The sequence below is a fragment of the Hyperolius riggenbachi genome, chromosome 2 (assembly GCF_040937935.1).
Source record: "Hyperolius riggenbachi isolate aHypRig1 chromosome 2, aHypRig1.pri, whole genome shotgun sequence".
Classification (NCBI taxonomy): Eukaryota; Metazoa; Chordata; class Amphibia; order Anura; family Hyperoliidae; genus Hyperolius; species Hyperolius riggenbachi.
The window spans coordinates 489,251,998-489,266,747 of record NC_090647.1 but is presented as its reverse complement, the minus strand read 5'-3'; the positions used below and the strand labels follow the sequence as shown (position 1 = coordinate 489,266,747).

At 43.4% G+C, this 14,750-nt stretch overlaps 1 protein-coding gene across 4 annotated transcripts in view; it reads right to left on the bottom strand.

Moving 5' to 3' along the window:
* Positions 1-6,704: 6,704 nt before the first annotated feature.
* TMPRSS2 (transmembrane serine protease 2) overlaps positions 6,705-14,750 on the bottom strand; it is a 279,553-nt gene continuing 271,507 nt past the window's right edge. For all 4 annotated transcript variants that reach the window (XM_068270391.1, XM_068270389.1, XM_068270388.1 and 1 more), the window contains one exon: positions 6,705-7,599. In XM_068270391.1, the coding sequence (XP_068126492.1) occupies positions 7,591-7,599 (9 nt within the window). In that variant the 3' untranslated portion in view covers positions 6,705-7,590. The remainder of the gene's footprint in view (positions 7,600-14,750) is intronic.

Sequence of the window (14,750 nt, the reverse complement as noted above, 5' to 3'; positions counted from 1 at the left end):
GTCTTCGGGGCCCCTGCAGTGTTGTGAGCAATACTCACCTGTCCCGGCGATGGTCCATCCGTGCTTCCGTCTCCATCCATCCATGCTGGCTGCCTCTTCTTAGTTAACCGGTATGTGTACTGTTAATAACATGCGCCAAGTCACTAAGAAGAGGCAGCCAGCGTGGATGGATGTACACTGGAGCACAGACGGACCAGCACCCGGACAGGTGAGTTGGTATTGCTCCCAACACTGCTACTGGAAAGACAACATCCTTTAAGCAGGGAAGATGGGGAGGGGGGAGACGGGGTTGCCAGTTGGGTTGGGAGCTGGGGGGGGTCACCGGCCCCCCAGGTTAATTTTGCACTGGGGGTGCCAGTGTTGCTTCAACCGGCCCTGATCATAGACACATAAACACTACATAAAACATTCTTGTCTTGCAGGAAAAGTAATTGATTAGGAATGACATTGTACAAATGTAGGCTGGGGTGCTGATTGTTATTGTAAATGCACAGCTGATACCCTAACATGAAGGTCAATGTACAGTTACTACAGGTCAAATTAAGAAAATGCTTATTTATTCTGACATTATTCTATAGGGCTGCTACTACTAGTACTCAGAGTTGACAACATGCTGCTCAGAGCTGGGACAAGGTCCTCCAGCACCCAAGGCTGAGACACCAAAGTGCGCCCCCCCCATCCCTGCCACCCCAGCCATCACACACTGATTGCTATCAGACTAAGAGGTGCCACAGGGTCCACAACCTCCCCAACACCTTAATCTCTAGTTATCTGGCTTGCAGTCACTGCTATATATCCCCTTTTCTTATTTCTTTCTGCTTAATACACAATTAGGAATGACAACTGAATGAATTGTGCGCCCCCTGCTACACTGCGCCCTGAGGCTGGAGCCTCTCCAGCCTATGCCTCGGCCCGGCCCTGATGCTGCTGATAAACTACCTGCACAAACAGTATTTTTTTTTTCTCCCCAAAAATAACTGAGCAGCAGGATTTGCTGAACTAAAATTTGCTTCAGATTTCAGGATTTTTTGGATTTTTTTTTTTCAAATCATCAGAGAAATTGCCTCCCCCTAGGTTTGTGATTTTTATAAGAAGAACATGTCCTGTCAGACTTGGATCACACATAAATCTGGTACAGTCCAGCACTGTCTTGTCCTGTTGGTTTTGCATCAGTTTTCTATCAGTTTTACCTGACTGGACCGGAAATGTACAGATTTCTGTGTGAACACAGCCATAGAAGCACACATAAAACTGATGCCAGCTGTCAAAAACTGACAGGATAGGACTGGACACCTTTTTATGTGTGAACCAAGCCTCGGGTTTTGCTATTTTAAGCCACTTACAAAGCATGTCCATTACAATTACAGCCCCCTGAAACCAACCAGTTAGGCTTCTTTCACACTATTTCCGTTGCATCACAACACACAATATAATCGCTTCAAATGCGGTGCAATTATACTTCAGTTACCCTATTGCACTTGCATGACAACACGCGTGGTTCTGGGTGCGGTGCAATAATAAATCTGTAGACTGTTAGCTGCACTGTATGTGTCGCATCACAGTGAAGATGTGCGACTTTCCATCATTGCTGCAATTATATTTTTCTGCATCCACAAGGCAACCAATATAGTGTGAAAGTAGCCTAATTGTCAGCGGACATGAGATCCTGTTGCTACCTGGATGATGGGTGGGGGGAGTTAGGGATAGGGGAATTAGGTTCAGAGTTGGGAGAAAAAATGGCCCAAGCATTATTGCCTGAAGCTTCAGTTACAACCTGGGCCATTAATTTACAGTATGTTTTGTATTATGTTTGTAAGGTGTTTCCCTTATTTATTGCACAGCATGTCATAATATGTTGGTTCCTAATAAATGAAGGATAAAGGTAGTTATTACGATAGTCTGTAAGGCCTAGGAATCTCTGCAGCACTTTAAAATCGCCGCAGCAATGTGTACAGCGATTCCTAGGGTATTTGCGATTACGATTACCCGATACTTGAAAGCGCTGTACAGTAATCTGTACAGTGCTTCTGATTTGCAGGTTTGTTTTTTTTTGATAATAAAACTTTATTATACTTACCAGGCATCCCTCATTTATCCGTAGCCTCGCCCCCTATAGGAAGAGGTCATAGGTGCTTCTCTATGGCCAGAGAAGCGCCTGTGACCTCTTCCTTTAGGGGCGGGGCTACAGATGGAAGAAGGAAATTTAGATGTCAATTATAACGTTTTCAGAAAAACGTATCGCTCAGCCCCCCAAAAGCGCTGCATAATCGATTTCAAATGTCGGTTAATCGCTGTTGCAAACGCCCTAGAAATTGCTACACAAAGTTTCCTAGTGGGTCCCAGGGGTAATGCTACGTACACACTTGCGACTATGGTCATTTGAAACAGCAGCTTAACGATCGGTCTGCCGACAATAGGGTAAAGAACTTTACCAAGCAATCATTAAGTACAACGACGAACGAACGATATCGGCATGATGAGAAAATCCAACAGGACGGATCATATTGTACTACAATCGTTACAAAACTATAGTGTGTACAGTTATCTGCCGAGAACGATCGTTACAAGGGCCAATGCGCCTGTGTTGGATTGTGCCCAGCTTCCGTTCTTCCTGTGTAACGCAGCCCGTAAAGATTGTTACATTATACATTTTAAACAAACTTTGTTTTCAAGTTAACTATCATACTGTATATTCTTATCTATTGTAACCACGTTTGATATTTTTTTTTTATTTTATATAAATATGTACGCAACATTTCCCTCTGATCGTTCTTTTCTGCAAGAACCAGTGGCGTAGCTATAAGGAGCTATGGGCCCCGGTGCAAGTTTTACATTGGGGCCCCCCAAGCACTCTATACATAACAATTGATACGGCACACCAAAACCTGCCAATGGCAAATACAGTAACAGAGGTGCAAGAAGGGGATGGGGAACAGCTTGTTAATGATTACCACTATTCAAAGTATCTATAGAAGTGATTATTATGAGCACAGGACCAATAGAAAGCTAATACTGCAGTTGAGGAAGGGCCCCTCTGGCCCAAGGGCCCCAATGCGGTGGCTACCTCTGCAACACCTATTGCTACGCCACTGGCGAAACCGATCGTTAAAATGTGTATGATGATTGCTGCATCCCATCGCTGCATTCCAATCGTTCCAATATTGTTCGTCTGGTAACTATCGCTCCTTGTAAATGATCGTTATCGCAAGTGTGTACGTACCAAGAGATTCTGGTTCTGATTAGGAATGGTTGGAATTGATGCAAATGTTGCATGCAAATCTAATAAAATTGAAAATGCACCAATCTAATACAATCCAATTCCACCTTGGTTCGACTCAAATGGTTCATTTTCAAGGTGAATAAATTTGCATACAGAGTTTGCATAATCCTGTATAAACTCAGAACAATTTGCATCTCATTAAGCGTCCCTAGTTCTGATCTTTCAGAGACAGCTCATTTGTCCATCACTTTGCACTGTCCCTTCTACCAAACATTTGATGACTGTTCCTCTGACTGTTGCAGAAATTAATGCTATTTTATGTCTATTTATGTCTCTTAGGGTGAAAATAGTTTTCTTATATACAGTAGGTTATATGGGTTTTGCACTGTTTTGTATGATTGCCTGTACGTATTCTTGTTGCTATGTAGCAAAGATATTTTAAAGGCTTACTCCACTTCAATGCAACCATCTATGTCATGTTTGTCATCGCTGCTGAAGTCATTTTGAAATGGAATGCCAATAAAAATCTTTAAGTTTCTCTCTGCAGTTACTTTATTTTAGGAAACAAACAGTAGACAGATATACAGTAATTCTCCTCTGTTTTTTGAGGGTAGGAACACACTAGGCAGTATGGGAAAGGTAGCATTTTGGTAGCGTTTTGCTGAATATGCGTTTGTGCGTTTTCTGGGCATTTGCATTTTGCGGTTTTGTTCCACACATGCGTTTTTCTAGCGTTTTGCATGTGTTGTAATGTGTTTGCGGTTCGCATATATACGTTTTGCATGCTTTCTTTATGCATTTTATGCAATTCACTGGGAAATCAACTGGAAGCAGAAATACATCATCAAATTTGATTTTTAAAAAAGAAACGCATTAAAAAATGCATACAAAACGCATTAAAACGCAATACCTTTGTGTCACTATTGCCTTTCATTATGAGGCAGGGGTCACACTTACCGGCTTTCGTACGCGTTTTCTGCACAGAAAAACTGACTTCAACTGAGAACTCATGTTAATCAATAAGCAAGGTCACACTTTAATGCAGATTTCGCATGCAGAAAAAAAAACTGACATCTTACGCAATTTGTCAGTTTTCTCTATAAATTACATTAGCTGCTGTAATGCAGGGATTACACTTGTCTTTCAGTTTTCTGCAAAGTGTAGAAGTGTTTTAGATGCTTTTGGGGAAAATATGCAGCAAGACCAGCGATTTTAAAAACGCATTGCAGAATGCAAACATGCGTTTTTTCATGCGGCCCATTGACTTGCATTATGTGCGTTTTCAATGCGTTTTCCGCAACGCTAGTGTTTCTGCCTAGTGTGTTCCTACCCTGAGTATTTTGTAAGTAGTCATGAGCAAATTCGTTACTGGTAAGCGTGCAAGATTTCTGCTAAACTTCCGATCAGTCCATGAGAATTCCGAGAATCAGTTTTTTTGAAAGTGGCATGTTTGATTAGATAAAACGATCGTGAAATGATCGAAATTTACAGTAAAATGTTTGATGCATCAACAAATAGTAGTGTCTGTAATATCTGTAGTATTTGTTATAGGTATAATTAGGTTTTTGATATGCTGTCAGTGCTGTTGCATTAAGTGCCTTGTTTGATGATTGTGGGCACTGCTATTTGGCCTGAGGAAGTGGGTATGCACCTACAAAACGTGTTGCCAGTGCAATCAAATTCTATTAATACGTGAATTTGTCTTCATTGAGGTAAGCTACCTCACTTTTTTTTTTTAATTTTAATTGTTTTTAACGCATTTTATCTTCTCTGGGCTTCTCTTTATCCTGTGCCTTCACCCTCCTTTTGGAGAGGGATCAACCCTCTTTGGCCAATTTAGGTCATTTGAGGTTTGCTTTTTATCAAGAGTGCGACCATCACCAGCTCCGTCTGGTCACCCGAGTGGAGTCGGGGTTATACATCTCCACCTGCTTCTAGTGGTCGGTTGCCCTTCTGCAACCCACCTTTGTGAGTATAATCCATCCGCATATTTTATATACTTCTGGTACTGTGACATACTGCACCATTTGAGCTCCTGTTCGCCATAGTGCACCTTTAAGGAGTGGCTTTCAAGGTATGGCCTGATTATAGGCACTTTTAAAATACTTTTAGTGTACAAGATGCAGAGGCGCCAAAAGAATAAAAGGTAATTAAATGAACTTAAAAAACCAGCTGGTTAAACAGAGGAGGCAGCGGTGGTCTTACCCCCTCCAAACAGACACAGGCAAGGACTGCGATTCAGACAGTCAACAATTTATTCGGAACTCCAAAAACAATGCCACGCGTTTCACGGGCCATACATCCCGCTTCCTCAGGCAAAATACAGTAGGAGTCACAGCATCTGTATTATATCAGCGAGCTCGGCACCTCTGGGTATGTAAGTATAATTTTAACTTCTCATTTATTTTGTTGTCCCCAAGACGAATTACACTATTAGGGCTCTTGGTGTCCCTCTGCTTTATTTAAAATACTTTTGTTTGTTACTTTTGTAACGTGCCCCTAACGCAACGCCTGGTGGTGTTGGAGGAGGACGCTACCTAGAGCTGCATTATGCAGCTCTTGGTGCGCCTTTTTTGTGCTGTGCGATACGGAGACCACGTGATCCGCATCACGCGGTCCCGCCAGCCAATCGCTACACAGAGCGGCCGCTCCAGGAAGTAAACACTGCACGTCACACAGTGCAGTGAATATTAATTAGCCATGTGGCTGGCCACGGAGGAGGAGGGGAGACCTCCTCTTCCAACATTACTGAGCATGTGCAAACAGTCTGATGCGGCTTAGCCGCGTACAACGTACTGCACGCAGTACTTTCATTTGGCGTGCAGCGTTACAATGTAACGCAACGTGGGCACTGAACAGCCCATTGATTTTTCATTACTGTGGCGTGGGCTGCGTTACAGGCTGCTCTAACGTGCGCTTGTAACGTCCCACTGTCAAAGCAGCCTTATGCGTCTTTGAATTTTAAGGGCTGCCATTGAAACCCTGTATAAGACAATTAAAGTGACACTGAAGCAAAAAAAACAAACAAAAAACAAACTGATGATATAATGAATTGTACTTTAGTAGCTTTATCAGATTCTTATTTTCAGTTATATAGCTTATTTTTTTTTATTTTTTTTAGAACATTGCATTATACGGTCATATATGCAATTATAACCCACACCTTGTATTTTCAACTATAAATTAATGCAGAGCTAAATGACCCTTTGAACTTCCCTGCAGTAAAACCTTATTTGAAGCAGTGTCTCACTGTTTCTTTGATGTATAAGGGCACGATTCCACTTGAGCGGCGCGCGTCTGCGAGACGCGAGACGGCTCTTCTGGGTCTGCGGGGAAAGCAGACGAATCCCATCAGCCGTGCCATGCACGGCTATCGGATCCGCAGCCTCCCACGCCGATTCGGATGGAAAAGCCGGCCGAATTGCTAGTGGTAGCAATTCGGCCGGCGTTACCATTGCACCCTATGGCAGAGTTTCCCCGCACTATTCGCCTGCGGGGAAACTCTGCGGATTCGCGGCGGTTGCCGCTCAAGTGGAAACGCGCCCTAAGTGCTTCAAAAAATAGGACTTTCTCCAACCCAAGTTGGGTCAGAGAGCTCAGAGCGGATTTTGTTTGCATAGATAACAACTGAGTTTCTAACTCTTCCTTTACTGGAAACAGTTTGAGACTCTGTTCTTTGCTACTAATGTTTTATTTCTTAGCTGTACTGAACATACAATTCATTATATTGTAAGTTTATTTTAGTTCAGATTCCCTTTAAATCATCACTCGGAACACTACAGTAGTCTTACAAAATACATCATTTTATCTTTTTTCTTCTCCTTGAATTGTAAAAATCTATAGAAATCCTTGGTAACATTCTCTTTTTTAAAAACACGTTTTCACAAAGTACATTAAATAATCAACATTTTATCCACAGATGGTCAGGTTCAAGTCATTAGTTGTGAAATAAAATGAATAACAAACTATTTCAAATGGCATCTGGAGTAAACCTATTTAAGGTCATTTCATATCACATTATTATACAGCTATTTACATTAAACAAATGACACAAAAAATAAAATAAAATCAAATAAGTTAGAAAAATGTGCAGATTGTCCAGGAGAGGGCGCCATGAGTGCTTTCATCATATAACCCTCATCTGTGATCAGAAGTGGCTTTCTTCCTATGAAGTTTTCACATGGTCTGGAAGATCAGATGTAAAACTTCTTTTAAAAACACCCGTAAGGATAAAAAAAGAGGTAAGGAAAAACAGTGCGGATAAGAAAAACGCACAGCGCCTTCTTATTTATACATGATCAGTCGCTAGGAAATGTGCGGATGAGAGGAGAATGGTTGCATCCAGACTGGATTCAGATGTATCATCATCCTCAGTAGGTCTGAAAAAAAAAAAGAAATAATTGGAACTTTTTAATTTTACTTGCTTATAAACATACAAGTGTTTACCAAAAATACATTGCATATAACTTATTCTGGACTACACATTTTTTGTATTCATTTCCAGGTATGTAGAAACTTTACTGAATATAAAGTAATGATTACAATTGCTTATTTTTACAATATTGATTTATAAAGGATTTAGACAGTGCTTGCCCATTGTGAAATCTTTCCTCACCCTCACTTACATCCTTAAAGGGGCACTATGGTGAAAAATTGTAAAATTTAAAATATGTGCAAACATAGACAAATAAGAAGTACGTTTTTTCCAGAGTAAAATAAGCCCTAAATTACTTTTCTCCTATGTTGCTGTCACTTACAGTAGGTAGTAGAAATCTGAAAGAAGCAACAGGTTTTGGACTAGTCCATCTCTTCATAGGGGCTTCTCAGCAATTTCATAAATGTTCGCGTTTTTACGTTTATGGCAAAAACGCAAACATCTATATTTTTATTGCAAAAACATGTAAAATTGATATTTTGATGCGAAAACACATAAAACTATATTTTACCGTGACTATTTTACTGCAAAACACAAAAAAAATTGTATTTTTATCGCTATAAACTCGAAATGAATATGAAAACTTTTTTCTCGAATACCAAAAATTATTTTCGCGAAAATTAATGCGAAAAGAATATTTGCATTTTCACTCATCACTGGTTGTGTGATTACTTGACGCATGTTTACTTTGTTTTACAAAAAATTCTGAAAATACTGAATTCCAGCCCAGCACAGAATCAAAAATCCAAGTTCAATACAGCAGATTTAGTGTGTTTGGCCCTTATACCTGCAATGTGTGGATTTATATGATTTTTATGTGGCTAGGTTTAATACGACTCAGTTATAGTACCCCTGAAATGGCTTTAAAAATACAAATTAGATAATTACCGTAATAGTTCTAGCAAAGGGTCCCTCTAAACTTATGCAGCAGGAGAGCATTGAATAAGTGTCTTGCAGCCGAGCTCCCAGCAATGGTTGAAAGCATCTTGACTGGGCATTCTCGAGTTAGGTCCACACATGTCTAATAAAGCAAAGCCACTCATGCACTGCTTTTTTTCTCCATGCACGAGCAGCTTCGTCCTACTGGGTATGCACAGGCCTAACTAGCACATGCCCAGGGGCGTCTCACCCACCAGGCAAGTATAGGCGGTTGCCTGGGGCGCCATGAGGTGGTGAGGCGCCATGAGGTGGTGAGGCGTATTCCCCCACCGCTGCTACTCTGACCATGTTTTTTTTTTTGTATTATATTACCTCCCGACTCAGTCCCCGGTGCTCGGCACGCTACCATGTGCTCAGCAGTGCCTCCACCTCCACTTCTCCCCAGCCAATAGAGCAATCAATACTGCTCTTCTCTGCCAGGCTCCTTCTTTAAAGCCGTGCCCCTTCTTCTCAGTAGCCACACAGGTAAAGTGTTTACCTCGTGTGGCCCAGCCTTTAACTCCACCCCACGCCAGTCAAACCAGGAGCCAGCGGCCAGCCAGCTTATGCCCCCGACAGTCTGACCCCCCGACCTGTGTCACTGGCTGCACACAGACACTGGAGCGAGACAGCCAGGGGACAGATGCAGTCACAGAGAGAAGAATGTGATGTGTCCGTGTTGGAGCCCCGCCCCCGCACAAGACAGCAACACAGCCCGGGAGAAGGGAAGTTTCTGCTCCAGACAGAGATGATAAGCTGCATGCACAGGCAGAAGAGAAGATATGCAGGCAGGCTGCTAAGAACACTTCCTGTCCTGTGTGCAGACTCCCAGTACTGTTATAACTGCTAGAATGTGCCCTGCTCTTTTGATACTAGACTTTTCTTTGAAAGCTGGTTAGGCTGTAGGCTGGTAAAGCTGTAAACCTGTGCTTTAGTGCTGTGCTGTCTCTCCCTCTCCCCTCTCTGTTCCTCTGCCCCCTCTTCCATCTTATGCTGTCTCTACCCCTCTCTGTTCCTCTGCACTCTCTTCCATCTTATGCTGTCTCTCCCTCTCCCCTCTGTTTCTCTGCACCCTCTTCCATCTTATGCTGTCTATCCCTCCCCCTCTCTGTTTCTCTACCCCCCTCTTACATCTCATGCTGCCTCTCCCTCTACTCTTTCCCTCTGCTCGGATTAAGTGTATTTTCTGGTGAAACGCTTCCACATTACGATTATTTTCTGACAACGCTGCCCCATTACGATTATTTTCTGGTGAAATGCTGCTGCCCTGTGATTAATTTCTGGTGAAATGCTGCTGCAATAAGTGTATTTTCTGGTGAAACACTGCCACATTACGATTATTTTCTGGTGAATTACGATTCTGAATTACGATAATTACTATTATTTTCTGATGAAACACTGCCGCATTATGATTATTTTCTGGTGAAACGATGCTGCATTATGATTATTTTCCTGGGGGGAGGGGCTTGGGGGGGGGCGCCACAGGTTTTCTCGCCTGGAGTGACAAAATGACTAGAGGCACCCCTGCACATGCCCAGTCAGCATGCGCTTGTCCATGGCCTGGAGCACGGCCGGAAGAAAATAGTTTGATGGGATTCCGTTAAATGAGTTTAGGAGGAGCCTTCACTGCAATGGCGGGGGGGGGGGTGGGGGAGAGGGGGTGGGGGCTAGAAAGATGTGACTATCCACAGGCTTCCCGCTACCGAGGTATCCAATTTTTAATTTTAAAACTACTATAAGGCTACTTGCACACCAAGACGTTGCGTTAGGTGCTACGTTAAGGTCGCATAACGTGCACCTAACACAACGTATGGTGCTGCAAGTGAGGACGGTAGAGTGAGCCGCGTCAGGCGGCTCGATTCCTATAATGTCTCCCAGAGTGGCACTGATTGGCCAGCGGGACCACGTGATGCGGAGCGAGACACTCCGCATCACGTGGTCCCGCCGGCCAATCAGCGGCCGCCAGTGCAGTGAATATTAAGTCGCCATGTGCGCGGCTACTGTAGCTGGCTCTCCCCGCCTCCTCTCCACCCCCACTGCGCATGTGCAAACAGTCTAACGCGGCTATAGCCGCTCCTATGCCGTAGCATGCTGCACTTTCCGGAGAACGTGCAGCGTTACATGTAACGCAGCATTACATGTAACGCAACGTGGGCTGTGTGAACAGCCCACTTGTGTTACATTGCTGTGCGTTGGGGGAGCGTTACAGGTGCACTAACGTGCGCCTGTAACGTCTTAGTGTGTAAGCAGCCTAAAGGTACTTTCACTTAGCATGGGTCATGTTCACAAATGTCTGGTAAAGTTACTGTGTGCAGTGAACGCATTACAAGTGTACCATTAAACCTCCTTAGCGGTAATCCCAAATTAGGTTTGGGATGAAAATCTGCAGCTCAGAGCGGTAATCCCGTGCCTGAGTGAGCTATATGCAGGAGCTGCTGCAGATCTCTCTGTGGTATGTTCTTTTTTAATTGTTTTTAGGGTCTAAAAGCTTGTGAAAAAAATCTGGAAATAATCATCATAACCCCAGAGAGGTTAATTACGCCGAAGAGGTAGTGAGTGTTGTGCAATTAGCACGACCTAGGCAACGGATTACGTTACTTGTGTAGTACATACTACTCTAACAAAGCATTACCTTGCACACTGCCCACTACATTGTCAGCATAAATTAACCATAAAATTGCTGTGCACTCTTTGCGCACAACAACTTTACCAGACTTTTGCGAATATGCCCCCATGACCCAAAACTATCAAGACTGTGTGCAGTGGACCAAGATTTCCCCTTACTTCTAACTCCCTTAGACATCTAGTACTGAGACAGAAAATAAGGTCTTTGGAACAATATTGGGGTCCTTATGACAGCTGTTGAGGCTGGTTTCACAGTGGGACGTTACAGGCGCACGTTAGTGCAGCCTGTAACGCACCCCACCGCACAGCAATGAAAAATCATTGGGCCGTTCACAGTGCCCAAGTTGCGTTACACAGTAACGCTGCGCCATTACACAACGTACTGCATGCAGTACTTTGTAAGAGGCAGAGCCGCGTTAGACTGCTTGGACATGCGCAGTAATGTTGGGGAGGAGCGGAGAGCGGCCAAGCACATGGCTAATTAATATTCACTGCACTCAGTGACGTGCAGTGTTTACTTCCTGGAGCGGCCGCTCTGTGCGGCGATTGGCCAGGCGGGACCACGTGATGCCGCATGCGTCCAAGAGTGCGCATCACGGCATCACGGACGCTGCACAACGCGGCTCACTCTGACGTCCACCTTAGAGAGCACCAGGCGTTGCGTTAGGGGCACGTTATGCGACCATAACGTCCCCTAAAACGCAACGTCCTGGTGTGAAACTAGTCTAAAGGTGGAATTTCAGGGAGATCCTTTATAGTGTCTGTGGGACAGGCAGTGAGGGCTGGTGCACACCGAGCGGGTTTTTTGGCGTTTTTTGCAGCTGCTTGCGGCTGTGGATACACTTGGTAAGTGTATCTCAATGGGGTGGTTCACACCAGAGTGGGTGGCGTTTTGCTGAAACGCATACTCCCGGGGTAAGGCATTTTTTGGATTGCGGAGGCGTTTTTGCCTCCAATGTAAAGTATAGGGAAAACGCAAACCGCTCTGAAAAACAGCAGTTCAGAGCGGTTTTGCAGGCGTTTTTGTTACAGAAGCTGTTCAGTAACAGCTTTACTGTAACAATATATGAAATCCACTACACCAAAAACGCTTCCTAAAACCGCAAAATGCTAGCTGAAATGCTACAGAAAAATAAGAAAAAGCTTTTCAAAATCTGCTAGCATTTTGCGGATCTGCTAGCGGGTTTTGGTGTGTCCCAGGCCTGAGAGGGATTGTTTCCTGCAGGGATGCAGAAGAATTAGAAACCTAACAGAGATCACAGCACTGCCCACACTATTGGCAACAAAATTCTGCCTTCAGTCTGCCACACCTTCACACTTGGGATAGGATCCCCTCCCAGCTTGAAAGAATGAAGACAGACAAGATATTCTGCTTTGACAACGAAGGTCATTGAAGGTAAATTTCTTCCTTTACTGCAATGCGACATATCCAAGCTTGATTGCAAGTGACAGGCAAAATATTCGAAAAATGCCAATTACTTTTCTCCAGGGCCATGAAATTTGCATGGGCAGATTCAGGATGATTTACTTTTTTTTTTAATGTTTAGCTAATCACTGTTAATAATTATGAGAACAGAAATCTAATTCCTGGAAAATTATAGTGTTTCAGCTATTCTACCACCTATCCTGTCCTGCAGAATTATGCCTACCTCAGTTCAAAACAAGCCAAAACAAGCTAGTCTCTCAGCTGGATCTGTAAGACCCGGTTCACATTCCACACAAAAAAGGTAAATTCAGCGCAACGAAACAGATCCCAACAGATGCAAACAGATCTGTTCACATCAGTCCGTTCAAAGCAGATCCTTTTGCTCTGCTCCTGCGAACAGAATGCAAGTATAGGGAGTCTGCGATAATTTCGATTAACGGAAAAAACTGCTGCCCAATGTTAAAAACTGATCCAAAAACAAATACGTTTTTACCAGATCAGTTTTTGATCCGTGCAATATAAACCAAGCCTTAGTGCACATAGGCCTAGTGCACACCAGAGCGGTTCGGCTGCGGTTTGCAATCCGCTTGCGGGTGCGCATCCGCTAGGGTAATGTATTTCAATGGGCTGGTGCACACCAGAGCAGGAGGCGTTTTGCAGAAACGCATACTCCCGGGCTGCTGCAGATTTTGGATTGCGGAGGCGTTTTTGCCTCAATGTTAAGTATAGGAAAACCGCAAACCGCTCTGAAAAACGGCACTTCAGAGCGGTTTTGCAGGCGTTTTTTGTTACAGTAGCTGTTCAGTAACAGCTTTACTGTGACAATACATGAAATCTACTACACCAAAACCGCAAAATGCTAGCTGAAACGCTACAGAAAAAGAAGAAAAAGCGTTTCAAAATCTGCTAGCATTTTGCGGTTTTTGGTGTGCACCAGGCCATAGGACTGAAAACCTGAATGATTTAGGCAACAAGTGCAGAAAGTTGGAAGTCTAGAAGTTAAAAAGAACCTGAAGTGAGAGCTATATGGAGGCTGCTATATTTTTTTTTACTTTTAAACGATACCATTTGCCTGGCAGTCCTGCTCATCATTTCAGCATCAGCAGTGTCTGAATCACACTCCTGAAACAAACATGCAACTATTTCAGTCAGACTTCAGTTAGAGCACCTGATCTGCATGCTTGTTCAGGGTCTATGGCTATTCTAGTATTATAATATATAGTATATAGTATTAGAGGCAGACAATCAGCAGGACAGCCTGGCAACGGGTTTTGTTCAAAAGGGAAGACATATTGCAGCCTCCATATCCAAGAAATATGGCAGCCTCTGACTTCAATTGTCCTTTAAAGAGAACCCGAGGTGGGTTGAAGAATGATCTGCATACAGAGGCTGGATCTGCCTATACAGCCCAGCCTCTGTTACTATCCCAAACCCCCCTAAGGTCCTCCTGCACTCTGGAATCCCTCATAAATCACAGCCTCACTGTCAACACACAGCGTGTCGCAGTGGCTGTGTTTTTCTCTATAGTGTCAGTCTGCTGTTCTCCCCGCCTCCTGCAGAACTCTGTGATTTATGTCTGATTGCAGAGTGCAGGGGGACCTTAAGGGGGTTTGGGATACCGACAGAGGCTGGGCTGTATAGACAGATCCAGCCTCTGTATGTAGATCACATTCTTCAAACCCACCTCGGGTTCTCTTTAAGTTATATCGCGTAAGGATTTATTTACGAAAGTTTGTGAGTTAAAGAGCAATGGAGGAGAGCAAAGAAGAACATTATCAGCTATTGACTAGCAAAAAATTGCAGCACTCATGTGGGTAATAATACGTAAACCCTAGATTTATTTAAAGCCCCCATATTGGTGTATTCTTGCACAGGACAGAAGGAAAACCTAGAGAAATGCACCCTGTATGTATTTAGAGAGTTTAGCCTAATTCCTCCTCATTTGTGACTAATCACAAGTTGTAATTTGATCTCTCCACTGTATCACATGACTGCCACTGCAGATAAGGCAGATAAGCTCATTTGAAAGCACTGGATGTAAACAATATGTCTGCTTCCATGAATCAGGAAGTAGATACACTGCAGATTTATTGTAAGATTTGCATCAGTTGTAACAAATAAATATT